Genomic DNA, 21,202 nt, shown 5'->3' on the forward strand with positions numbered 1-21,202 from the left:
TAAACGCGTTCGATTTTCTTGGTAATATATCGAGAGATTTTTCAAGATTACGCCAAATGCAAACATAGGTGAGAATCAGACAAATTCACTGTTGAACATTTCACAGTGTACACTGTAATAACTCAGATGCAGTTGTACGGTGCAAAACCAAACTCACGAACTCGTGGACTTCGTGTGAATCACAATTCAAGCCTGTATACATTCCTTTTACAGGGTCCGTAAATACCATTTGGAAATGTTAAGTGCCACGACACTGCATTTGCTGTGCAAAACCCAAATCACGAATTCCTGGACTTAACATCTCCAAATGGTATTTACGGACCCTGTAAAAGGAATGAAGACAGGCTTGAGTTGTGATTTACAACTTTGTTGTCATTGCGTGAGACGTTCTGGTACAGATATCATTCCGTGAGACGTTCTGGTACAGATTTCATGCCGTGAGACGTTCTGGTACAGATTTCATTCCGTGAGACGTTCTGGTACAGATTTCATTCCGTGAGACGTTCTGGTACAGATTTCATTCCGTGAGACGTTCTGGTACAGATTTCATTCCGTGAGACGTTCTGGTACAGATTTCATTCATATGACCAGACATCCTAAACGTTCTGGTCAGAATTATTGACCACATCTAAATTCAGAATTATTACACTGTACACTGTAAAACATTGTCTGTTTCCCAAGATCATGATCAACATGTAGCTGGCGTATTTTTGCAAAGGCCGTAGGATGACTATATTTCAATCAGTCAGTTATCAAGCTTTGTTTAAAAAATATAAAATACGTCTTGAGAGATTACTAAGCAAATCGATTATATGTTTATTGTGCGAAAACACAGATTTCATGTCTGGGCATATGATTTACATCCGCAGTTTTTCATGTCAGAAAAATGGACGTATTTTAAGCTTCTGGAGACACATATTTCCACGGAATCCTACAGTCAAACACTGTGTCGAAGTTGGAGTCAATACTTCAGGTGCCAGAGGCACAACTGGGTGAGGGTTGTGTTATGAACTCAACTTTCACTTGCGACTGATGCTGGCAGTTTGCAAGGACATGGTCAGATGGATAATCACTGGGTTGAAACTTGGCAATGATAAGCTGTGGGAGTTAGGTAGTATTGTCTGAAGTGATCAGCCCAAGTATTTTTTCAGTTACCACAAAGCCACACTTATTTTGTTTCAAGTGACTACAGTGGTTTTAAATGTCAGCAGAATAACCCCCACTCCGTATCCAATAAGCTGTTCGGCAAATACCTACCAGCTCTGCTGTTAACCCACTAGCGTGATCCCAGTAAACGGGGGGGAAGGTACGACATTCTTGATGCAAATGCCGTACGAGACTCTCACCTATCACATCACCTGAACAAATTAGCCCCTGCTTGGATATTTACATCACCCATAGGCACCTTATCCTCAACGAACTTATTTCGGCAAGACGGGAAATAAATACGTATAAAACCGGTATCCTCGTTTCTGTCATTGCTTATAATTTATGTTATAAAATTATTTTGCTTGTCTATCGTTATAGTCAATCGAGTTACCACTGCTCCTAAATATATGCTTTTGATTCCATGCATTGTCTTGGATCTGAGCGACCACGACTATAAATTTCACACAGCATCGTTACTGAAATACCGTTCGTTTACTATCAGGTAAATTCTGGATGTGGTCTCCACATTAGTTTGTTATTCAGTATATTTGCCATATTCAACAGAACAGTCGATGGTCGAAGAACTATAATTCTATTTTTTAACTTTCTGAAAGGAAGTGTCACCCTACAACACTTATCTGCGATGATAAGGACAAAGTTCAGGCTGAAGGAGATAAGGCAGCGATCGATCACACCGTGTAGCTCGTGTAGTCTTGTAGATGGCGGCTGAAATGGAATCAGTTGTACGGAAATTCATTTGGACCTTAATTTATGTGACAGCATTAGCAGCATATTCAGGAAGAGGTAATATTTAATGTTTTATAGAGCCTTCTGTGACTGCATCATATACAACATGTTTGACAACACACTGTGACTTCAAAGGTTTCATATTATTAAGTCTGTATCGTATGAAGGATGTATAACAACAACCATTTTAACTTTGAATTCATTTTAAAAATTACAACTGTGCCCCCGCATTAACTAGAAATACAAATGCTGAGTTGTTGGATTAAAATACATGTATGCAGTACTGGTACATGGAACAATGAATGTACCGGCCCACTAGAGCATTGTAAACCCTGTTAAACAGCCCATCTGTTGGTAGATTCAGATGTCTTGATTTACCATACAGATGTATTGTCCTTCACATCTCTTTTCCTCTTCAAATATCTGAGATTTTTGTTTCAGGGACCACGGCGCAAAAGCCATTTGCCTTTGCCAGTTACTATGGTAACCACATGGTTCTTCAAAAAGCTCCTCAAAAGACGAACATTTGGGGCTATGCTGCAAAGGAAGGGGAGTCAATCACTTTAAGCATTAGCGGTAAGGGTCAGGTGACTACAACGTCTTTTATTGGACCTATACCATCAACTCCTGTGTGGTCAGTTCAACTTCCTGCCATTGATGCTGGGGGCCCTTACAACATAACAGCGACATCTAGCGAGGGCAGCATCAACCTAACAGACGTGTTGTTTGGGGATGTCTGGATATGTTCGGGTCAGAGCAACATGCAGTTTACAGTTTCCATGGTAAGTTGCATCAACATAGATATCGAATAGTAGTCTTGATTTACATGGACTGCAGTCTGCCTGCTTCCTACTTCAACGAAATATCAACATGGACTAAATTCCTGGTCATAATGGAGACATCCTCCCATCTAACACACAACGTTTTCGCAACGTTGTGGATTGGTAATGTCATGACACACTGTTGTCACAACATTAGTATTACGTCATTTTACAACGTTATGTCACAACGTAATACCAACGTTATAAATTTACGTTGAGGAAACGTTATGCTTTGGGCTCCTCACAACGTCATAACAACGTTATAACAACGTTTCGTATAACTTGGTGTCACAGAGTTTTCTGTAAAACTTTTCACTTTGAGATTCTTTCTTCACTATTCAGCTACAGCTTCAGAAAACACACGACTAAAACAACATGCAAATTGACGAATAAACGTTGAAGTGAATTTCTGCTTTGTTTCCTAGTACTGTTAACTCCTGGGGAAACTAGTCAACTATTACCGTTAAATAGAAGGTTAAAGACAACGTAATAAACCTTAGCATCAAATAACTTAACCTGATAGAGACGTAAAAATGACGTATCAAAACGTCAGGCCACAACGTTGTGACAACGTAAATGGGAGTCGACAGAATAACGTTGTAACAAGTACTAACAACGAAAGCATAATGTTGTGAACGTGTGAGCTGTGTTGGTCTCCGATCCTGAGACAGAGTTGCTATCCCTTTGTGCTTATAATCAACAAGTCTTTCTTTTACTTATGAAATTACTGCAGGTAGTTCTGAAACATGAATCAACGATTCGAGTAATAGTTTACAGTTGGGTCATATTAATTTTATATTAATTTGCCATAGCCCTTGTTCTCCAAACCCCTAAATCAGACTGACCTGTAACCGATGACTCTAGCTACAGCTAACTATTACTGATGTCTTGTGAGTGTGGATCAGCTCTAGGTGGTTGTAGCTGTTGTGTAAATCAGTTGCTTCTGACAGGCTTTGAACGCCACGGAAGAGGAGTTCGATGCATCTAACCATCCCAACATCCGGGTATTTACAGTTGCCCTGGGAGGGTCGCCTTTTGAAGAATATGACTTGTTGGGTATCAGTGAACCCTGGTCTGTTCCTAATGCAGGTACACAAATGACATTGAGATTTCTTACGCATACTCAATATATCAACATTATTTAAACGTTCTCTTGATGCTCACAACACATTCATCTGTGACATTTTTTTACCACGTTCCTAACGAAAACGTTTTTTACGACCTCTGGTGGACATAACGAACTGTTTTTGGTCGTAACGAACTACAGTCATGACGAACTAAAACACGTGATTGTGATCCCTTTGAGGCCGTCATATTCGTATTTCCAATTGATGTCAATATTTTACATCTGTCGAGTTCTCTTCTGTTGTTCCTAGATTATGTCTCCTAAGTTCAAACACTTATTTATTTCTCTCTCGTCATCTTGCTTCATCAAGATAGCATTGGTGGCTCCCCTTGGTCGTACTTTTCGGCAGTGTGTTGGTTATATGGCAAGTACCTGTCGTCGCATCTCAAATACCCCATCGGCCTCATAGCATCATCATACGAAGGAACCCGAGTGGAGGCGTGGTCAGCTCCCAATGTTCTCAAGAAATGTGGTGTAACCGATGTAGCCGACATAAACGATGGTAGTGATGTTTCTGGTGTTGATCCAAATGCTGCCTCTGTCTTGTGGAATGCCATGATACGACCGTTCCTGAACATGACCATATATGGAGCCATATGGTATCAAGGTCAGAGAAAAACGATTTCAAAGTTATCAAGGTTAGCCTATAAGTTTCCTTTTTGAAAGGTGTATATTCATGTCTTTAAATTAACTAAATCTCAACTACAGCATATGCAAGAAACACATGGGCAGTTTCATATGCACCGTCCACTACAATCGGCTCTGTTTCTAAAAGAGTCCTATAAATATGTGTTCCAGGTGAGTCCAATGCTGCACCATCCAAGACAATGAACCAGTACAACTGTACGTTCCCCGCCATGATTGATGACTGGAGAGACAGATTCCATGACGGCTCCCTTGGTGAAAGCGACCCACTGTTCCCGTTTGGATTTGTACAGGTTAGGGTATCTTCTTTGTCTTCCATATATTTTTGTACATCATGACATGAATGTAACAAGAAGAATGTATGTTTCCAAGCATCGACGCTTAATATAATTCCCAGTCAGAGAAACCACTGGGCCCACTTCGGGTCAATGTTGGCAATGCTGAGTAATATTTCCTCAGAAAGGCCTCATTTAACCGTCTTTCAATAAATTGTACGCTGGAACAAAGTGAATGCCCTTCGCCATTTATAACACATGAAATGATTTATCATGAAGTTATGCCATGCTTAAAACATATTGCTAAACAGACACTGTGCTCCGCTATCATTCATAAGAAATATTATATTTTGGGTGGCACTTGTCTATTGGCTTTCGTGCAAGAATTTGTTATAAGGGATCTAGACCAAAATCAAACTCTGCTGCTTGTAGTCTGTTCTCTGATCTAACGCAGTTTACTTTTTCTTGCAAGCATGGCGTCTGAAAACAAACTTTGAAACCGTTACTTAAGGGGAAAATCGTGTATCACAATCAAATGAACCGGCATTAACACCGCTTTTCTATTTATTTTTTTGCATATGACTGTAGTGACCAGGTAGACTAATAAATCAAGTGACGTCTTCCGATAAGGGTAGCGTAAAAAAGGACAACAACTCGCGCCACTGTCTAAAAATAATCATGTATGTAACATGTTAGAGAAACCTAATTACAAACCGTTTATGACTATTGTATCTAAGAATGACATCATATTATGATGTCAACGCTCTTGCGTGTGTAAAATCCTGTATAAGACACTCTCGATAAATGCATTGTTAAACGTAATGTCCATGTGAAATGTGTATTCACTCACTCGTTCCTTCTTCCTCAGCTTGCTCCATTTAGAGACAATGACACCATTACTACAGGCTACACAGACATTCGGTGGCACCAGACAGCTGACTATGGCTATGTCCCTAACGACAGAATGAAGAACACCTTCATGTCGGTGGCCATGGACCTGCCGGATTTCTCGTCTCCTTGGCAAATGTATCAGAAATAGTTTAAACCCAGTATAGCACGTTTTTAAAAAGGAGAAATGCAAAACAACATATAATCAACATTATTTTACAACCGTTACTTCATTCTCTGTAAGCAAACCCACAGGCAATTTTGACTCGTCCCTGCCAGTCCTTGTGGAAGTTTCTTTGGCCATATCTTCTAGGAATGGGACTTTACATGTAACAATCAGAAAAAATACTGTGTGGTGTTCCATATACTTTCAGTATCCATCCCCGGGACAAGCAGGATGTGTCTATGCGTCTGTGTACAGCTGGACTTGCTGTGGCCTACAACCAAACTCAGTACTCCACCCTCAATGGCCCCTACCCTTCTAGTGTTACTGTGGGGGAAGATGGAACCGTACAGATAACATATGACAAGGTTCTGGAAATTAGATCGAAATCAGGCTTTGAGGTCAGTGGCCATTGCTACTTCATATGTTTAAAAGTTTTACTCAACAAAGCAGTTGTTACTTTCTTGCTTCTATATCCTTTGAGACGATCTGATTTTTGTTGAAGAGTGTTTTGTCAGAGGGGAGATGGTTCCTCACGTCGTGAGTATTTAATGCACAGCATAACGAAGGGGAATCCTTAGTAACATAGCATGCATTTATCATTAAGTGACAAACATGAGTGGCGGTATATATCACATCGGTTAAAGTGGTGAGAGTATTATGCCATCAGTTTATGGCAAATATGTAAAATTCTGTCATTATTTAATATGTCTATGTATTTTCCAAATGAACTTAAAGGTACACAAAATGTTTAGACATGTCCTCTCTAAAGGCAATGTTTATGCAGAAACATTAACATTGATATAGAATCTGTTGTAGGAAAACGACGACAAAAGATATTGGTTCTTAGCTTGCAGGTGTGAAAGTTATGGAAAGTCACTGTATCTAAGGTGATGCTGGTAACGCACGTTACCAACATCACAACATGGCGGCAGACAAGATCGCTTGGCGATTATTCCCTTCGAATAAGCAGTCTTCCACGTGTATACAATCAACATTAGTTAGCACACTGATAAACTTTGATGGTGCGAATGCATTGAATGCACTGAATTTGCTTATTAATGTCTATGTGTTGAAAAATAAGCATTTTTAAAATGGCGCGAGGATGTCGGTAACTCAAAGTCTGGATGTCGGTAACGTGCAATGAATGATGCTGGTAACACATACTGTCCTGCTTTAGTCGGTAAACAGAAATTGTCGGTAAATAGACATACACAGGAGATACTAATATCAGTTCTTATGTTTTACACAGATGTGTACTGCTGCGTAGATACATTAACAGTATGAGCGACTTTTTCTGTGCACCGGTGTGTTTATTAATAATAGGGTCCTGAGGTCACGGAGAAACATGAAGGTATATGTCAACACTTTTACACTGAAACAAATAACCAAAGAAATACTGGCAAAATATGCAGTCCCTAAAGTTAGGTTGACAGACCATATAACTTTATAAATTCAGCCCTACCCAATAAACGCACGCTGTAAAATGTACTTTAAACGTCAACATTGCAACGAAATCAACATGTCAAATATGTCCGAATTGAGGAGGGACAGAGAAAGAGCTCTCAGCGTAATGGACAATGGGCACACACATCTAAATCCGTTCAAGTTCAACGAAACGCCACATAAATAGTGTGATTAAACACACCCTGCTTCAAGGCAAGCAACAACTCTCCAGTGCACAGAAAAAGTCGCCCATACTGTTAATGTAGCAGCAGTACACATCTGTGTAAAACATAAGAACTGATATTAGTATCTAGGGGTGGGCGATAATACCGGTTAACCGGTATATTGCAATTCGAACTTCACAATACAATATATTGCGGTACACTTTTTAGCGAACCGGTTCACCCGATACGATCGGTAATTTCCGTGACCATCATCGGTAATTTTCCTGATGATGTATATCCTTAATATTATTATACATTAATAGTTTTGAGAGTGTTTATTGGCCATATAATTGCATTTGCGTGACTTTTAAAGCATATAGATTGGTACCGGCATTCGTTGATAAACAAACCAAAATGGGGGACGCCGCTGCAGACGCTTTTTCTCGAGTTGCAAACTTTAGAGTGAAGTCTTCAATTTGGAAACATTTTCAATTGATCTCTTGTACAATCACATCTTAGCCCTGACAGTGACCAGTGGCATTGTTTCAAAAGAAAGGAAACAATAATTTCATTACCTTAACCCAGGTGTACACTTTCACAATACGGAAATTTTGGCAATACTCAACCCTATTAGTATCTCCTTTGTATTTCTATTTACCGACAATTTCTGTTTACCGACTAAAGCAGGACAGTATGTGTTACCAGCATCATTCATTGTACGTTACCGACATCCAGACTTTGAGTTACCGACATCCTCGCGCCATTTTAAAAATGCATATTCTTCAACACATAGACATTTATAAGCAAATTCAGTGCATTCAGTGTATTCGCACCATCAAAGTTTATCAGTGTGCTAACTAATGTTGATTGTATACACGTGGAAGACTGCTTATTCGAAGGGAATAATCGCCAAGCGATCTTGTCTGCCGCCATGTTGTGATGTTGGTAACGCACGTTACCAGCATCACCTTAGATACAGTGAAAGTGTGTAATGAGGTTATGAACAGTTTCAGACAGTTTCCAATAGTTCACAACGTAACTGGCATTTTTGTCTATCAAAGTTTGCAAGGTTTTGTTTGCTAATGATCAAGTATGGCGATTGTGAGCGAAGGAAATTTCCAACATCAAGACATCATTTAACTCCTTTTTCGATCAAGTCCGTGACTTTTTCTTGCCACACGTTTATTCTGTATTGATCTGTATGCCCTACGATAATCAACCTGGGTCAATGATTGGCTTATGTTTTGATATTCAGACTGGCAATCGCCATACACGGCCTTTGCGAAACATTTTACCTCATGTTCACAAGTTTGACAATGTTCATATCAACACATGCTTGTTTAGGAAGGACAAACTGTTTGGATCTTGTAATACTTAGTGATTCAGTTCTGTTCGCCTGTCTATTGTTTTTGTTCGCCTTCAGGTGACATGTGTCCCCGCCAACAGTTCATCAGGACCAGATGACAATTCAGTGTGGTTCCCCTTGCCTATGACGTCACATGACAACACGTCAGTGACTCTCAACTACAGCCAACTATGTCTTCGGTCTAGAGAAATGGTGGTGTCTGCCATACGTTATGCCTGGCGAGAGTCGCCGTGTCCCTTTAAACAGTGTGCCGTCTACAACAAGGATAGTGGCTACCCTGGGCCACCATTCATTCGATTTGTTAGGCAATAAGATGAGAAGTATTACAATTCTGAAATAAATCGGATACAAAATACATATAATGTTTGATTTTGAGTACCATCTTGAGACATCAGTGATGTCATCTTGGTGATGAAGATGAGCCTTCCTTAAAAAAGGTTAACAACTCCATGTTAACTTTAGGGAACGTCAGCACTCGGTGATCATAGACCTATCGACGTTGGGCTAATGTCACTTTTTCTTCTGAAGCCAGGTTCATTCTCGACTTCCATGACCGAGTATGGAGATTTCGAGATTATAATAATATAAACGTTAACATAAAGCAGCATGATTCATTTAGGGGAGAGTCAATAATATATATAGTATCACAATGACTGGAAATGTGCTCCATATTGTCCACGGTAGGGTCCAGGTCAACACTATCAAGACAATATCTTTGCCCTATTGCTCACAGCTTCCTTTTTCTAAATCGCTCTATACATTTCTGTGTGCCTATTTTTTACATCTGAATTATGCTTAGACTATTTTGATCTCACCGTTGTGTCGAACCTAATGATTTCTCAATGATCACAGTTTAGGCACTGTGTGTTCCTTCTTTTTTCATCAGTTCCGTTTATGTTGAGCCTCTGACACCTGAAGTATTGACTTCAACTTCGACACAGTGTTTGAAGGATTCCGTGGAAATGTGTGTCTAAATAAGCTTGATATACGTTCATGATGCTACGTTTAGACGGCGGAGCGAGGTACAACATGCAATTGTAGTATAGATCGAGTCTCTCATTCATCAAGTCACCTGAACAAATCAGCCCCTGCTTTGATACTTAGATCACCCATAGACGTCCTGTCTTCAACGAACATACTTCGATCAGACTGGAACTCAGAAAGTCCGGGACCACTGTCCACGTCTCTGTCATTGCATAGATTTGTGGTAATCTGTTATTTTGCTTACATGTCGTAATAGAAAATCGAGTTTCCGCCGCTCCAAAATAAATGCTATTCATTTCATACATTGTCTTGGATCTGAGCGTCAGCGACTTTAAATTTCAGACGACGTCGTTACTGAAATACCGATCATTTACATTTCTAGACATTAGTTTTTTATTAAGTAGTTTTGTCATATCTAACAGAACAGTCAACAGAAGCACATTAGCTAATTCTCGTGACTATTTTTAACTTTCTGGAAGAAATTGTCACCCGACAACACCTATCTGAGATCATAAGGACAAAGTTAAATCTAAAGGAGATAAGGCACCGTGTACGTCGTGCAGTCTTGTAGATGGCGGCTGAAATGGAATCAGTTGTATGGAAATTCATTTGGACATTCGTCTATGTGACAGCATTAGCAGCATATTCTGGAAGAGGTAAAATACATGATGTCTGGCAGCAACCATTCAAAATTAGGAAAAGATCTAAGAGCATTGTCTTTTTGTTATTAGTAAGTGATGGCTAAATTGTTATTGTACCTCATTATTTCAAATTGGTAGTTTGTGGAAGCAGGCAGACATCGAGCACTCTTGAACGCGACGTAAAATCCTATCAAACATGTACATGTACTTCTTGATTTAGCACAGAGATGTATTCTACTGCATTCTCTTCATACTTCTCTAATCCTCTTCAGGGGCCACGGCGCAAAAGCCAGTTGCCTTTGCCAGTTACTATGGTGACCACATGGTTCTTTAAAAGGCTCCCCAAAAAAACAAACATCTGGGGCTATGCTGCAAAGGAAGGGGAGACAATCACTTTAAGCGTTAGTGGTAAGGGGCAGGTGACTACAGCATCCTTTATTGGACCTATCCCATCAACTACTGTGTGGTCAGTTCAACTTCCTGCCATTGATGCTGGGGGCCCTTACAACATCACAGCAACATCTAGCGAGTGCAGCATCAACCTAACAGATGTCCTGCTTGGGGATGTCTGATATGCTCGGGTCAGAGCAACATGCAGTGTACAGTTTCCGAGGTAGGTTGCGTCAACATAGATATTGAAGAGTAGTCTTGCTTTACATGGAACACAGTGTTGTGGTGTTGATGTCTGCTGCTTCCTACTTCCTACTTCAACGGAATATCAACATGGAGTAAAATTTCTTAATCCTAACTCGTGTCAGAGACTATAATTTAAATGGTTTTTCCGGAGTTGTCACCCGTTTGTGCTTATAATACGCAAATGCCTCTTCTTCTTACGAAATTCCTGCAGGTAGTTGAACGATTTGAGTTGTAGTTTAGTTGGGCCTTTCTGGTTCACTGCCCACGATTCTCCTAACTGTACAACCCAGAATGGCCTGCAGCCGACTGGTCTAACTACAGTTAACTGTTACTGATGTCTTATGAGTCAATCTGAGTGGGGGTTATCTCTGTTCTACCCAAGTGGTAAAGGTTTAAGAACTAGTGCCACACTCCATCCTGTTCTGGGTGATGAAAGATCATGAGATGACTCTGTTATTGGTTTGCAGAATAAACTTAATTTGTTAAAAACGTATTGTTGCAAATGGGGCTCACACGTTAACTTGGATAAATATATAGGTATAATCTTCTCATCAAGACTTGCCTGGCCTAAAGGCTTGTGGAACGTTAGCCCTTCAATCTAAAAAGGCCTACTTTTCCATTGAGTGAGTAATTGGTTTATTCAATAAAGGGGCCACCGGCCCATTATACAGTTACATAAGTCATATCATGCAAGTTGAATTCTGTAGCGCCATAACACCGTACAAGGTCAATAAACATACACTTAATGGGTTGTACCAGTTTTGTTAAGGTAAGTGTTACATTGTTTAAATGCAAGGAACAAAAACTTCGCTAAATGATTTAAAATACCTGAATCGTGTGATGTGCAAAGTAACACAAGTTTATCATATTACTCGCCTCGCTACTTTATAACAAATACGTTAATACGTTGGATAGTTAGCCTTTCGCCAGACAGACCCCATGCTCGCTCAAAAGGCAATATTTCAGAAACCGTTACACCGATTTTCGTGAAGTTTTACATGCACATCAACCAGAAGTATACACATTAGCGGAACGGGATTAGGGACTTAACAAAGGCTTAATTTGGAAAATTAAGCCTTTGGAAGGACCCGATGCCGTACCCCTATTGTGCATACTACTTGGCAAGTTCAAAATAGGGAACTGCATCAGCCATAATTCTGACAATAATGCGACAAATTGTACAGCATCCTCCGCATGTGATCCATGAAGAAATGTATGAAATCTTCGTTGAATGAGTTTTCTCATTTATCCTAAAAACATGTAAATAAATGTAGATGCTGGAGTATTTCTCGGCATGAACGGAAGTTGACTATTGGAAAGTTCACAAGGTTTCCGTTTGTCTCGGTTCTGCTTTCAGAATACAAGAATGTTTTGACGCACGTACTGCATTATTATTCTGTCGCAAACAACAATTCACGGCCCCATAACTCTGACCCTCTTGACTAAAAATATTGACAATAATACTTCACATTCTTAACCATACGAAGGAATATTTTCTTAAAAATAATATTTTTAAGTACAAGTAGTTTAACATAGACAGTAGAGATATGATAGAGGTAGACTGTGTCCTGATTGTATTGTACAGCCATTACTCAAACAGTCCGGCATACATGGGGCCAACTGTCTCGACATTTCTCCTGGTTACCGTAACCGTTCACGTTGCAGGAGCAGGTATGTGTTCTAGAGATTATGTTTGTTCAGACACCTTTATCGGATCTCATGATAAATTCATATTAAGAATCTGTGCATCCAGTGATATTAGAAATTCCCACTTTCGCCCATGGATACCAGCATGACACGAATGTTGGGCTTCTGTAGAGAAACTGCTCTTCAGCTGATGTTTGAATTGTGGCATGCATCAGCTCTATTTCTGGTCATACTTTAATCCCAGTTACTGAAACAGGAGAAGTTGTCATAGTCAAACACATTTGTGTCGAACTTTAATGTGTCGAATTTAAGTCTGTCTCCAAGTGAAAACAGTCTATTCCTTGTTTGGTAATCATTTTACATTTTGTGTCGAAGTATATACTTGGGTCCCTTCACATTCGACATAGCGGTGTCTCACTGTATTATGTCCATATCACTCTACAGGCCAAAATGGTTAGTTCCTGGGCAGCAGAATAGTTTGGGTGAGCAAATTAATCAGTCATCATTAACATTCAATCATTAAATGTGAAACAATTCTAGTGAACATAACTAAGTAAATTCTAAGTCAGTCAATTTAATGAGCAAATTAAACAGTGATCACTGTTGATAACGACTAATAATGTGAAAATAAGTTATTGCCATATTTCCAGTGAACAGAACTCAATTACTCATAACTCAAAGCTCACAGAAAAATCAATTCTCATTTCGCTTCACATTCCAGATTTTTACACCACCCAGTGTTTTAATGCCTTGAAATCACAGTGTAATCACGCAGGTGTTTGCTGTACTGACAATGTTGTCTGCTTGGGTCACTATGCGACACGGACACATATTCATTATCTCCTCGCTTATCTGGAAGTTTGATCTACATTGTAGTTCAGGGAACATAGTGATTAAAGCATTCTCTTTTGCAAGTTACCATGGAAACCACGTGTCTCTCAAAAAGCACCCAAAGAGAAATATATTTTTGGTTTTGCTGAACAACAAACACATTGGTATTTTATTGTAGAGGCCATAAAAGCGAAACCCTTTGCCTTTGCAAGTTACTATGGTGACCACATGGTTCTTCAACAAGCGCCAAAGAAAGCTACAATATGGGGCTATGCTGCTAAACAAGGGGAGACAATCACTGTAAGCGTTAGCGGTAAGGGACAGGTGAATACAACATCCTTTTTTGGACCTGTCCCATCAACCCCTGTGTGGTCAGTACAACTTCCTGCCATCGATTTTTTGGGCCCTTACAACATCACAGCGACATCTAGCGAGGGCAGCATCAACCTAACAGATGTGTTGTTTGGGGATGTCTGGATATGCTCGGGTGAGAGCAACATGCAGTTTACACTTTCCATGGTAGGTTGTATTAGATATTGAATAGTCAATTGAACATTCAGTAGTCGTATTGATTTACAATGTTTCGTAAGAGGCGACTAACGGGATGGGGTGGTCAGGCCCTCTGACTTGGTTGACACATGTCATGGGGTCCCAATTGCGCAGATCGATGCTCACCCTGTTGATCACTGGATTGTCTGGTCCAGACTCGATTATTTACAGACCGCCGCCATATAACTGGAATATTGCTGAGTGCGGCGTAAAACTAAACTCACTCACTCACTACAATGTTTCGTGTTTTCAAAATATGGAATGGATATCAAAGAACAAAACGCAAACCTGGTCTTTGACATGCAGCCAATCGAAAGATTCTGACTTCACAAATAGAGCAACTTAATGAATGTCTCTGCTGACGATACGTCAAGAACTTCAGCTATGCTTGTAGTTGATGATATCTGATATTTCGTCCATTTATAATATCCTTGATCATGGTTCAACAGAGCATTATGTTTAACTGAATACACTCTGCGCAGGCTTTCGATGCAACGAAGGAGGCAGCAGATGCTGTTAACTATCCCTACATCCGGGTGTTTACAGTTGGTGAGGGTGGGTCTGCGGTGGGGGAATATGATCTGCTGAACATCAGTCAACCATGGTCTGTTCCTAGTGCAGGTAGAGTGATCAGCTTTGACATTGTCACCCAGTCATGCACAATCATTATTTGTCAGCACTCAATATCAACCGGTTGCTTCAAAGTGTGTTTCCAGAGGTCAACATTGCTGCTCTCTTACAGATGCAACAGGTTTAAAGAGATCCCTTATTGTGAAATCTAAAAAGCATTTGACTATAAAAGTTCCACCAACGTGTTTACATTGATATTATTATTGTGTAGTATTACAGGTTAATTATGTCCATTTACGTTAGACACGTGAAGATCCGGGTTAGAATTGATTTTTGGTAACCCATGCTTGTCTTAAGAGGTGACTAACGGGATCGGCTGATCAGACTCGCTGTCTTGGTTGACACATGTCACCGTGTCCGAATTGAGTAGAACGATGCTCATGATGTCGATCACTGGATTGTTTGGTCCATACTTGATTATTTACAGACCGCCACCATATAGCTGGAATATTGCTGAGTGCGGCGTAAAACTAAACTCACTCACCATTTACGCTATATTTTGGTGTACTTTTATCCATCATAACATATTTCCTAACATCAAGCTACAATTGGTGGTCCGGATTGGTCGTACTTCTCGGCAGTCTGTTGGCTATACGCCAAGTACGTGTCGACATACCTCGAATGGCCAATCGGCCTCATATCGGCGTCATACGGAGGAACACGAGTGGAGGCGTGGTCAGCTACCCAATGTACTCAGGAAATGTGGTGTCAGCGATGTAGCCAATGTAAGCGATTCTACTGATGTTTCTGGTGTTGATCCAAATGCTGCCTCTGTCTTGTGGAATGCCATGATACGACCGTTCCTCAACATGACCATATATGGAGTCCTTTGGTATCAAGGTAAGCATAAGTTCGCATTACACCCGGTTATCCATCTATTTTAGTGAAACAATGTCTTGCCAAAATGATATTTGAAGCGCTGAGTCTGAGTACAGGTAACATTCTTACTGACTAAAAAGACACTTCTCAAATGAATGTGCCCACACTGACCTCAGCATGCAGTGTATCGTGCATTCGAGAAAATGGGGAGCTTAATTCAAGATAAAACAAAAATATTCCTCTCCTCGGAATTGTAACAGCAGACCACTGACATGTTGAGGCAGCTGAATAATGAATCGATCACTGAAACATTTATCGGGGAAAATGTATCTATCAATAGCGTATGGTGCTCTTGGAATGGTCGTTGATATGACGCATAGTACAGACATAAGATTCTAAACAGAATGCGAGAAGACAACCAGGTTTCCGAATATAACGAAAAGTGAGTTTTTGAACGTGATGGTGTCACAATTGGCCGCAAGTGTGTACATCTGAGAATGACAACGTACTTCAATGAGATCACAATTCTATTTTGTGTGACTGAGTATAGTTTTACGCTGCATGTTGGCAATGTTCCAGCAATATCACGGCGGGGGACACCAGGAATGGGCCTCACACATTGTACCCATGTAGGGAATGCTATTTTGATATAATGGATATAAATCGTAGAGTCTGGATACGCACCAAAATATGTCAGATGTACTTAATCAACAAAGTTTGGAATCGAGGAATAATTCCTTCATCGCTTCATCGCTTTTAAGAGGGGCATATTCAAAGGTCACCAATAAGTTTACGAGTTGAATATTTCCCCCACAACCAATTAAGCCCAGTACCATACTATCTTATACATTCACTGAACTAAAACAAGTGCGTATACATTGTCATGTCAGAGACAAGGACGAGGTGGATGACTCACAGCGGACCATAGAGAATACTACACGAGGTCTCATAACATACGAATTATACGAAACGAGTGTCCTTCCTATGGTATCTGACCGAGCGAAAGCGAGGTCAGAAACCATAGGAAGGTCACGAGTTTCGTATAATTCGTATGTTATGAGACCTCGTGTGGTATTTTATTCATCACCCACGTCTTACATGCTTTAAACTGACAAAATAGCGTATTTTTGTTATTTTTATGGTTTCAAACCGAAACCGGTTTCATAAAGAGGTTGCGGAAGAATGTTGTTCTGTAGTACACTTTTTGCATGACGTGACACTGTAATGACTACGCCTTGCTCGTCTGCCCCCTTGGTAACCGACGTCACGATGCATGTCAGTTGTCATCGCCTTGTACAGCCGCCTACATTAAACTACTCCTAGTACCCCGTTTTTTAGTTTGCAGTTGCTTCACTCGGCTAACATCACTTGTGGAAACATTGCGTTTATGTTTTTCGACGGATATAATGTCTCAGTTCGACTCAAAATTAAACAGCGATACGGCAACGTTCGCAATGATTACATTCCCACAATGCATTTAAGTTGTAGAATGAATGAATTCACGTGTTTGTTATGAATGAAAAAGTAGTTCCGTCACAACGTGACCTAATTGAGAGGTCATCGGTTATCCAATCAAATCGTTAGAATCTCAGGTCAAGTCGTTACGACACAGGTGAACGCGATACGACACTCGTGTGACGTACGAGATTAGTATGCAACTACCCATACGTATTACCACGTGGGTAATAAACGTGTAGACCAAACAATGAACCTGAATACTGTGTCACATTTATGTATCTCAATATTCTGTGACCAGGTGAAGCCAATGCTGGGTCTCCAACAATGAACCAGTACAACTGTACATTCCCCGCCATGATTGTCGACTGGAGAGACAGATTCCATCAAGCATCATTAGGACAAACATACCAAGTCTTTCCTTTTGGTTTTGTACAGGTAAGATTCAATACTACTATCACAAACACCACAACAATGCTTGAAGCGCAGCGTTAATAGCATGACAAAACATAACATGTTGCAGTGGTGATAGGTGTTCTATTACTCTAAGCATGCAAAGCATCCTATTTACATAATAGACATCAGACAACCCGTCCATGTGATGTTTGGTATGTTAAGATAACTGAAAATGCCTGTTGTCGATTTGATAAAATTGTTCAATAAAAGCAATATAGCACTTAATGTCAGCTCCCTTCCCCTGATTTACTTGCCTGAACCAGGAATGTAAGCGGGCAGTAAAACAGCCTTAACAGTTATAAATTTTGATCAATGCCTAAAGATTGAGTGATAAAAATGTTCACAATTATTTTTACAATATACATGACTTCAATGACTTCATTATCGTCAACGTTCAAGTAATGTTCCAGTAACGTGATCAACGTCACAAAATGCAAGGCGTGAGCAAAGCTTTGAAAAAGTACTTTGGTAGACAGATGGACGACATTTCCACATTTAACTTGTCCCATGCAATTTCTTTATTGGGCTTGTATTCATATATGTTCCCGTGTTCTATTTTTCAAATATATGATATCATCATTATGCGACAGTGCTTTATAAACACATCCTCATGATATAATCGGAACAATGGACTAAGTTTTCCGCAAAGATGTGTTATGACCAAGAGACTATGGAAATGTTTTGGTCGTTTTTATGATTGCTTAGAATGTAGGTCAAACTATTCCTTATAACACGCAAACGGTCGATACGTACAGGTATTGACACATTATCCTTGCATATTTCATCGCTGGTTTTGAGAATTATACATTCACACAAAATGTGAACAAGTTCCCTTAAATTTGGTTATCCTGGAAAGATTCCTACATATTTCTAATTTTCAAGATATCTAAATATGTTTATAAACCTTGTTCAATGAAAAGACAATAAATCAAATTGATCAATATTCACAGTATTCATTATTTGTAAGTTCGGACAATATTATAGGCCCTTCTGTTGTATAAATGAACAATTAATTCTATTCATTGTCTGCATGAGATTTTACCCTAAAATCTGGAGATAAATTCTGAATTGTCTGCAGCTTGCTCCCTGGAGAGACAATGACACCATTACTACAGGCTTCACAGACATTCGGTGGCACCAGACAGCTGACTTCGGCTTCGTCCCTAACGACAGAATGAACAACACCTTCATGGCGGTGGCCATGGATCTGCCTGACTTTACCTCTCCATTCACAGGGTATGACAGTATATTTTTGTACAGTACTTGTATTGTATATCAATGTATTCTGACAAAAGAATTTCAAACTAATATTCAATCCTTCGGAAATGTCCATTTTATACTGTTGTATGTACTTTCAGTATCCATCCCAGGGACAAGCAGGATATAGGTCATCGTCTGTGTACAGCTGCACTTGCGGTGGCCTACAACCAAAGTCAGTTTACTTTTAGCGACGGACCTTTTCCTCAATATTTCCTAGTCTCCCAAAACCAAAGAACAATGGAGATAGACTATGACGCAGCCCTCGACATTAGATCAACAAACGGCTTTGAGGTCAGAGACCACTGCTGTCTATTTAGTACAAATTATATTTTGAATGTTTTTAATTTTGTCAATGTCGTCCAGAAGCTATAGGGCCAAAACAAAGTTGGAAGAGTTGTTGAATTCCATCCAAACACTGAAGCATGGTTGGGTGTATAACGACTCCCTGGAGAGCACCTAGGGGGGCAGCTACAGATGATGCGCCAACGGACGTTTCTGACCTTCGTGAGGGTCCAGATGGAGAGTAGATCTGACTGGATGTTTGGAGATGATGGTGTGTGCGATTTTGGCGTGACCTGACCAATGCTAGTGTTCTTTTCACACAATAATTCACACACGTAAACTGGCAGCGTGTCGGAACGTTCAGTTTTCAAACAGCGGCAGATTAACACTGTACAAGAGGTGAAGTTTCAGACAACAGAAAGTTGATGTTAGTATCCGCATATTGTGAATCCATAAGTCAGCTGTTTAAGTAAAGATGTTTAGATTTACAATGTATTGCAGTGAGAAGTGATTCTGGTGATAGTTCATACATTTAAGTCTGCGTCTGTATACCTTCAGGTGACATGCAGAAATATTTCATCTCCGACCGAAGACTCAGTGTGGTTCCCCTTGCCTATTGCGTCACACGGATACGAATCAGTGACCTTCAACTTCAGCCAAATATGTCTGCAGTCTGAAAACAAGGTGATCTCTACAATACGCTATGCTTGGAGAGAGTCACCATGTCCCTTTAAACAGTGTGCAGTCCACAACATTAACGGGGGCTACCCTGCGCCACCTTTTATCCAACGTATTCTCCATGGTATGCCAAATGTTAAAATTGTACAATAAAATATGCAAGGAATGAAAGGCTGACATATGTTTGTTTGTTACTTATACATATGTGATGAGAGGCTCAAAGTTTCTGAGCTCACAATAAATCAAGTATAGTACACCCTTCACAGTTTGCATGCATTGCGTGTAACACGTGCCCAGCTTACAGACTGCGTTTGATTCAGAACACAATCAGGTATAACATATTTCTGCAGGCCTCAAAGTGCCTAGATTGTATTCTCTGTTGATACTAGTCTCACGCGTCATGAAGCTTCTCAAACTGAGAGGGTTTAAGGAGTATTAAACGGTCCTTCCTCTGTCACTATCAAGAACATGGCAGAGGAGCTCCAAGTGGAAGGAGCGCCCTGAAGATGAACAAGATCATTACCTGCCACCACAAGGGGAAAAGTAGATAGAATATAGATGATCGCGACTCACCACACAACGCATGGCCAATGCATTGAGAACTTGCTGAGAAATGAACTAGGCGTGACACAAGTTTCTCCTATCTGGTGATGATGTTCTGGTGTGTTCCGGGTTCACCTTTATCAGTCTCTTTGATGAAGTAAAAGTCTCTTCTATCAATTGGCAAAGTGATGCCATCGATTTCACGGGTTCCAACAAATCTTACTGTTGGACTACCTCCATGAATGTCAGAACATTAATGCCCGCTAATCTGTTCAGGTAATTCGTGAGAGTATAAATTGTGTGTATATATATAAGTATATATATGCAAATTTTACTAAGGTGAGTGATACTACCAGGGAAATGCATCGTTGCATAGGTCTGTTGTCACCGTGGCTACAATGCATGACTGTGACTTTGACCTTACTAAAGTGCTCCACATTCAACATAGCCGACACCGCCCGAATGCCGTCTCTTCTCAAACTTGAAGAACGGACTCTCTACCAAGCAATGTGGAAATGATGTTGATGTAATTTATGCCGTGGAGGAACAGGAAGCATTCTACAACAGTGGGATCCTGAGTCGTCAGAAATGTGTGCACCTCACGGAGATCTACGCTGAACAATATTAGCAAACAAATCAATTCAGCATAGTACCGCTCAGATCTTGGCAGCTACTCTATACGGAAGCCTAATGGTGCCAAATATTTTGTAGAAATTGTAATTTCTTGTTGTTTTAATCATAAGTGTATTTCTTGGAATATTCGAAACGAGTTTTTCTTGTTAATGAAAAAAATATTTGCAGTATTATATAAATAAGAAAATAAGGCAAAATCGTATAATTAGAATTACGAGAAATAGTGAAATTACGAGAAATTGGATGACGTAATGAGATACAGAAAATTAAACAACCAGAACAATTCTACATTCAGTAGCATGTATATGGGTCTGGGTGGTAGCCCACTTTTCAGTAAGATCATTGTCGGTTTCCTGTAGAGTTTTTGG

The 21,202-nt window shown here is 40.0% G+C and overlaps 1 protein-coding gene and 1 pseudogene across 1 annotated transcript; both read left to right on the forward strand.

Annotated features, from left to right (window-relative positions):
* The first annotated feature begins 2,657 nt into the window (after window positions 1-2,657).
* On the forward strand, window positions 2,658-9,143 carry LOC124282656 (sialate O-acetylesterase-like). Its single transcript, XM_046718683.1, has 7 exons — window positions 2,658-2,678; window positions 3,668-3,806; window positions 4,154-4,450; window positions 4,642-4,781; window positions 5,632-5,789; window positions 6,026-6,215; window positions 8,848-9,143. Exons 1-7 carry the CDS (start codon window positions 2,658-2,660, stop codon window positions 9,100-9,102), a joined length of 1,200 nt encoding a protein of 399 aa, XP_046574639.1. The 3' UTR covers window positions 9,103-9,143.
* Window positions 9,144-12,612: 3,469 nt separating this feature from the next.
* Window positions 12,613-19,833, forward strand: LOC124282681 (annotated as a pseudogene).
* The last annotated feature ends 1,369 nt before the right edge of the window (window positions 19,834-21,202 follow it).

Source organism: Haliotis rubra, unplaced genomic scaffold (assembly GCF_003918875.1).
Source record: "Haliotis rubra isolate DU_JTF1 unplaced genomic scaffold, ASM391887v1 Scf300, whole genome shotgun sequence".
NCBI classification, from domain to species: domain Eukaryota; kingdom Metazoa; phylum Mollusca; class Gastropoda; order Lepetellida; family Haliotidae; genus Haliotis; species Haliotis rubra.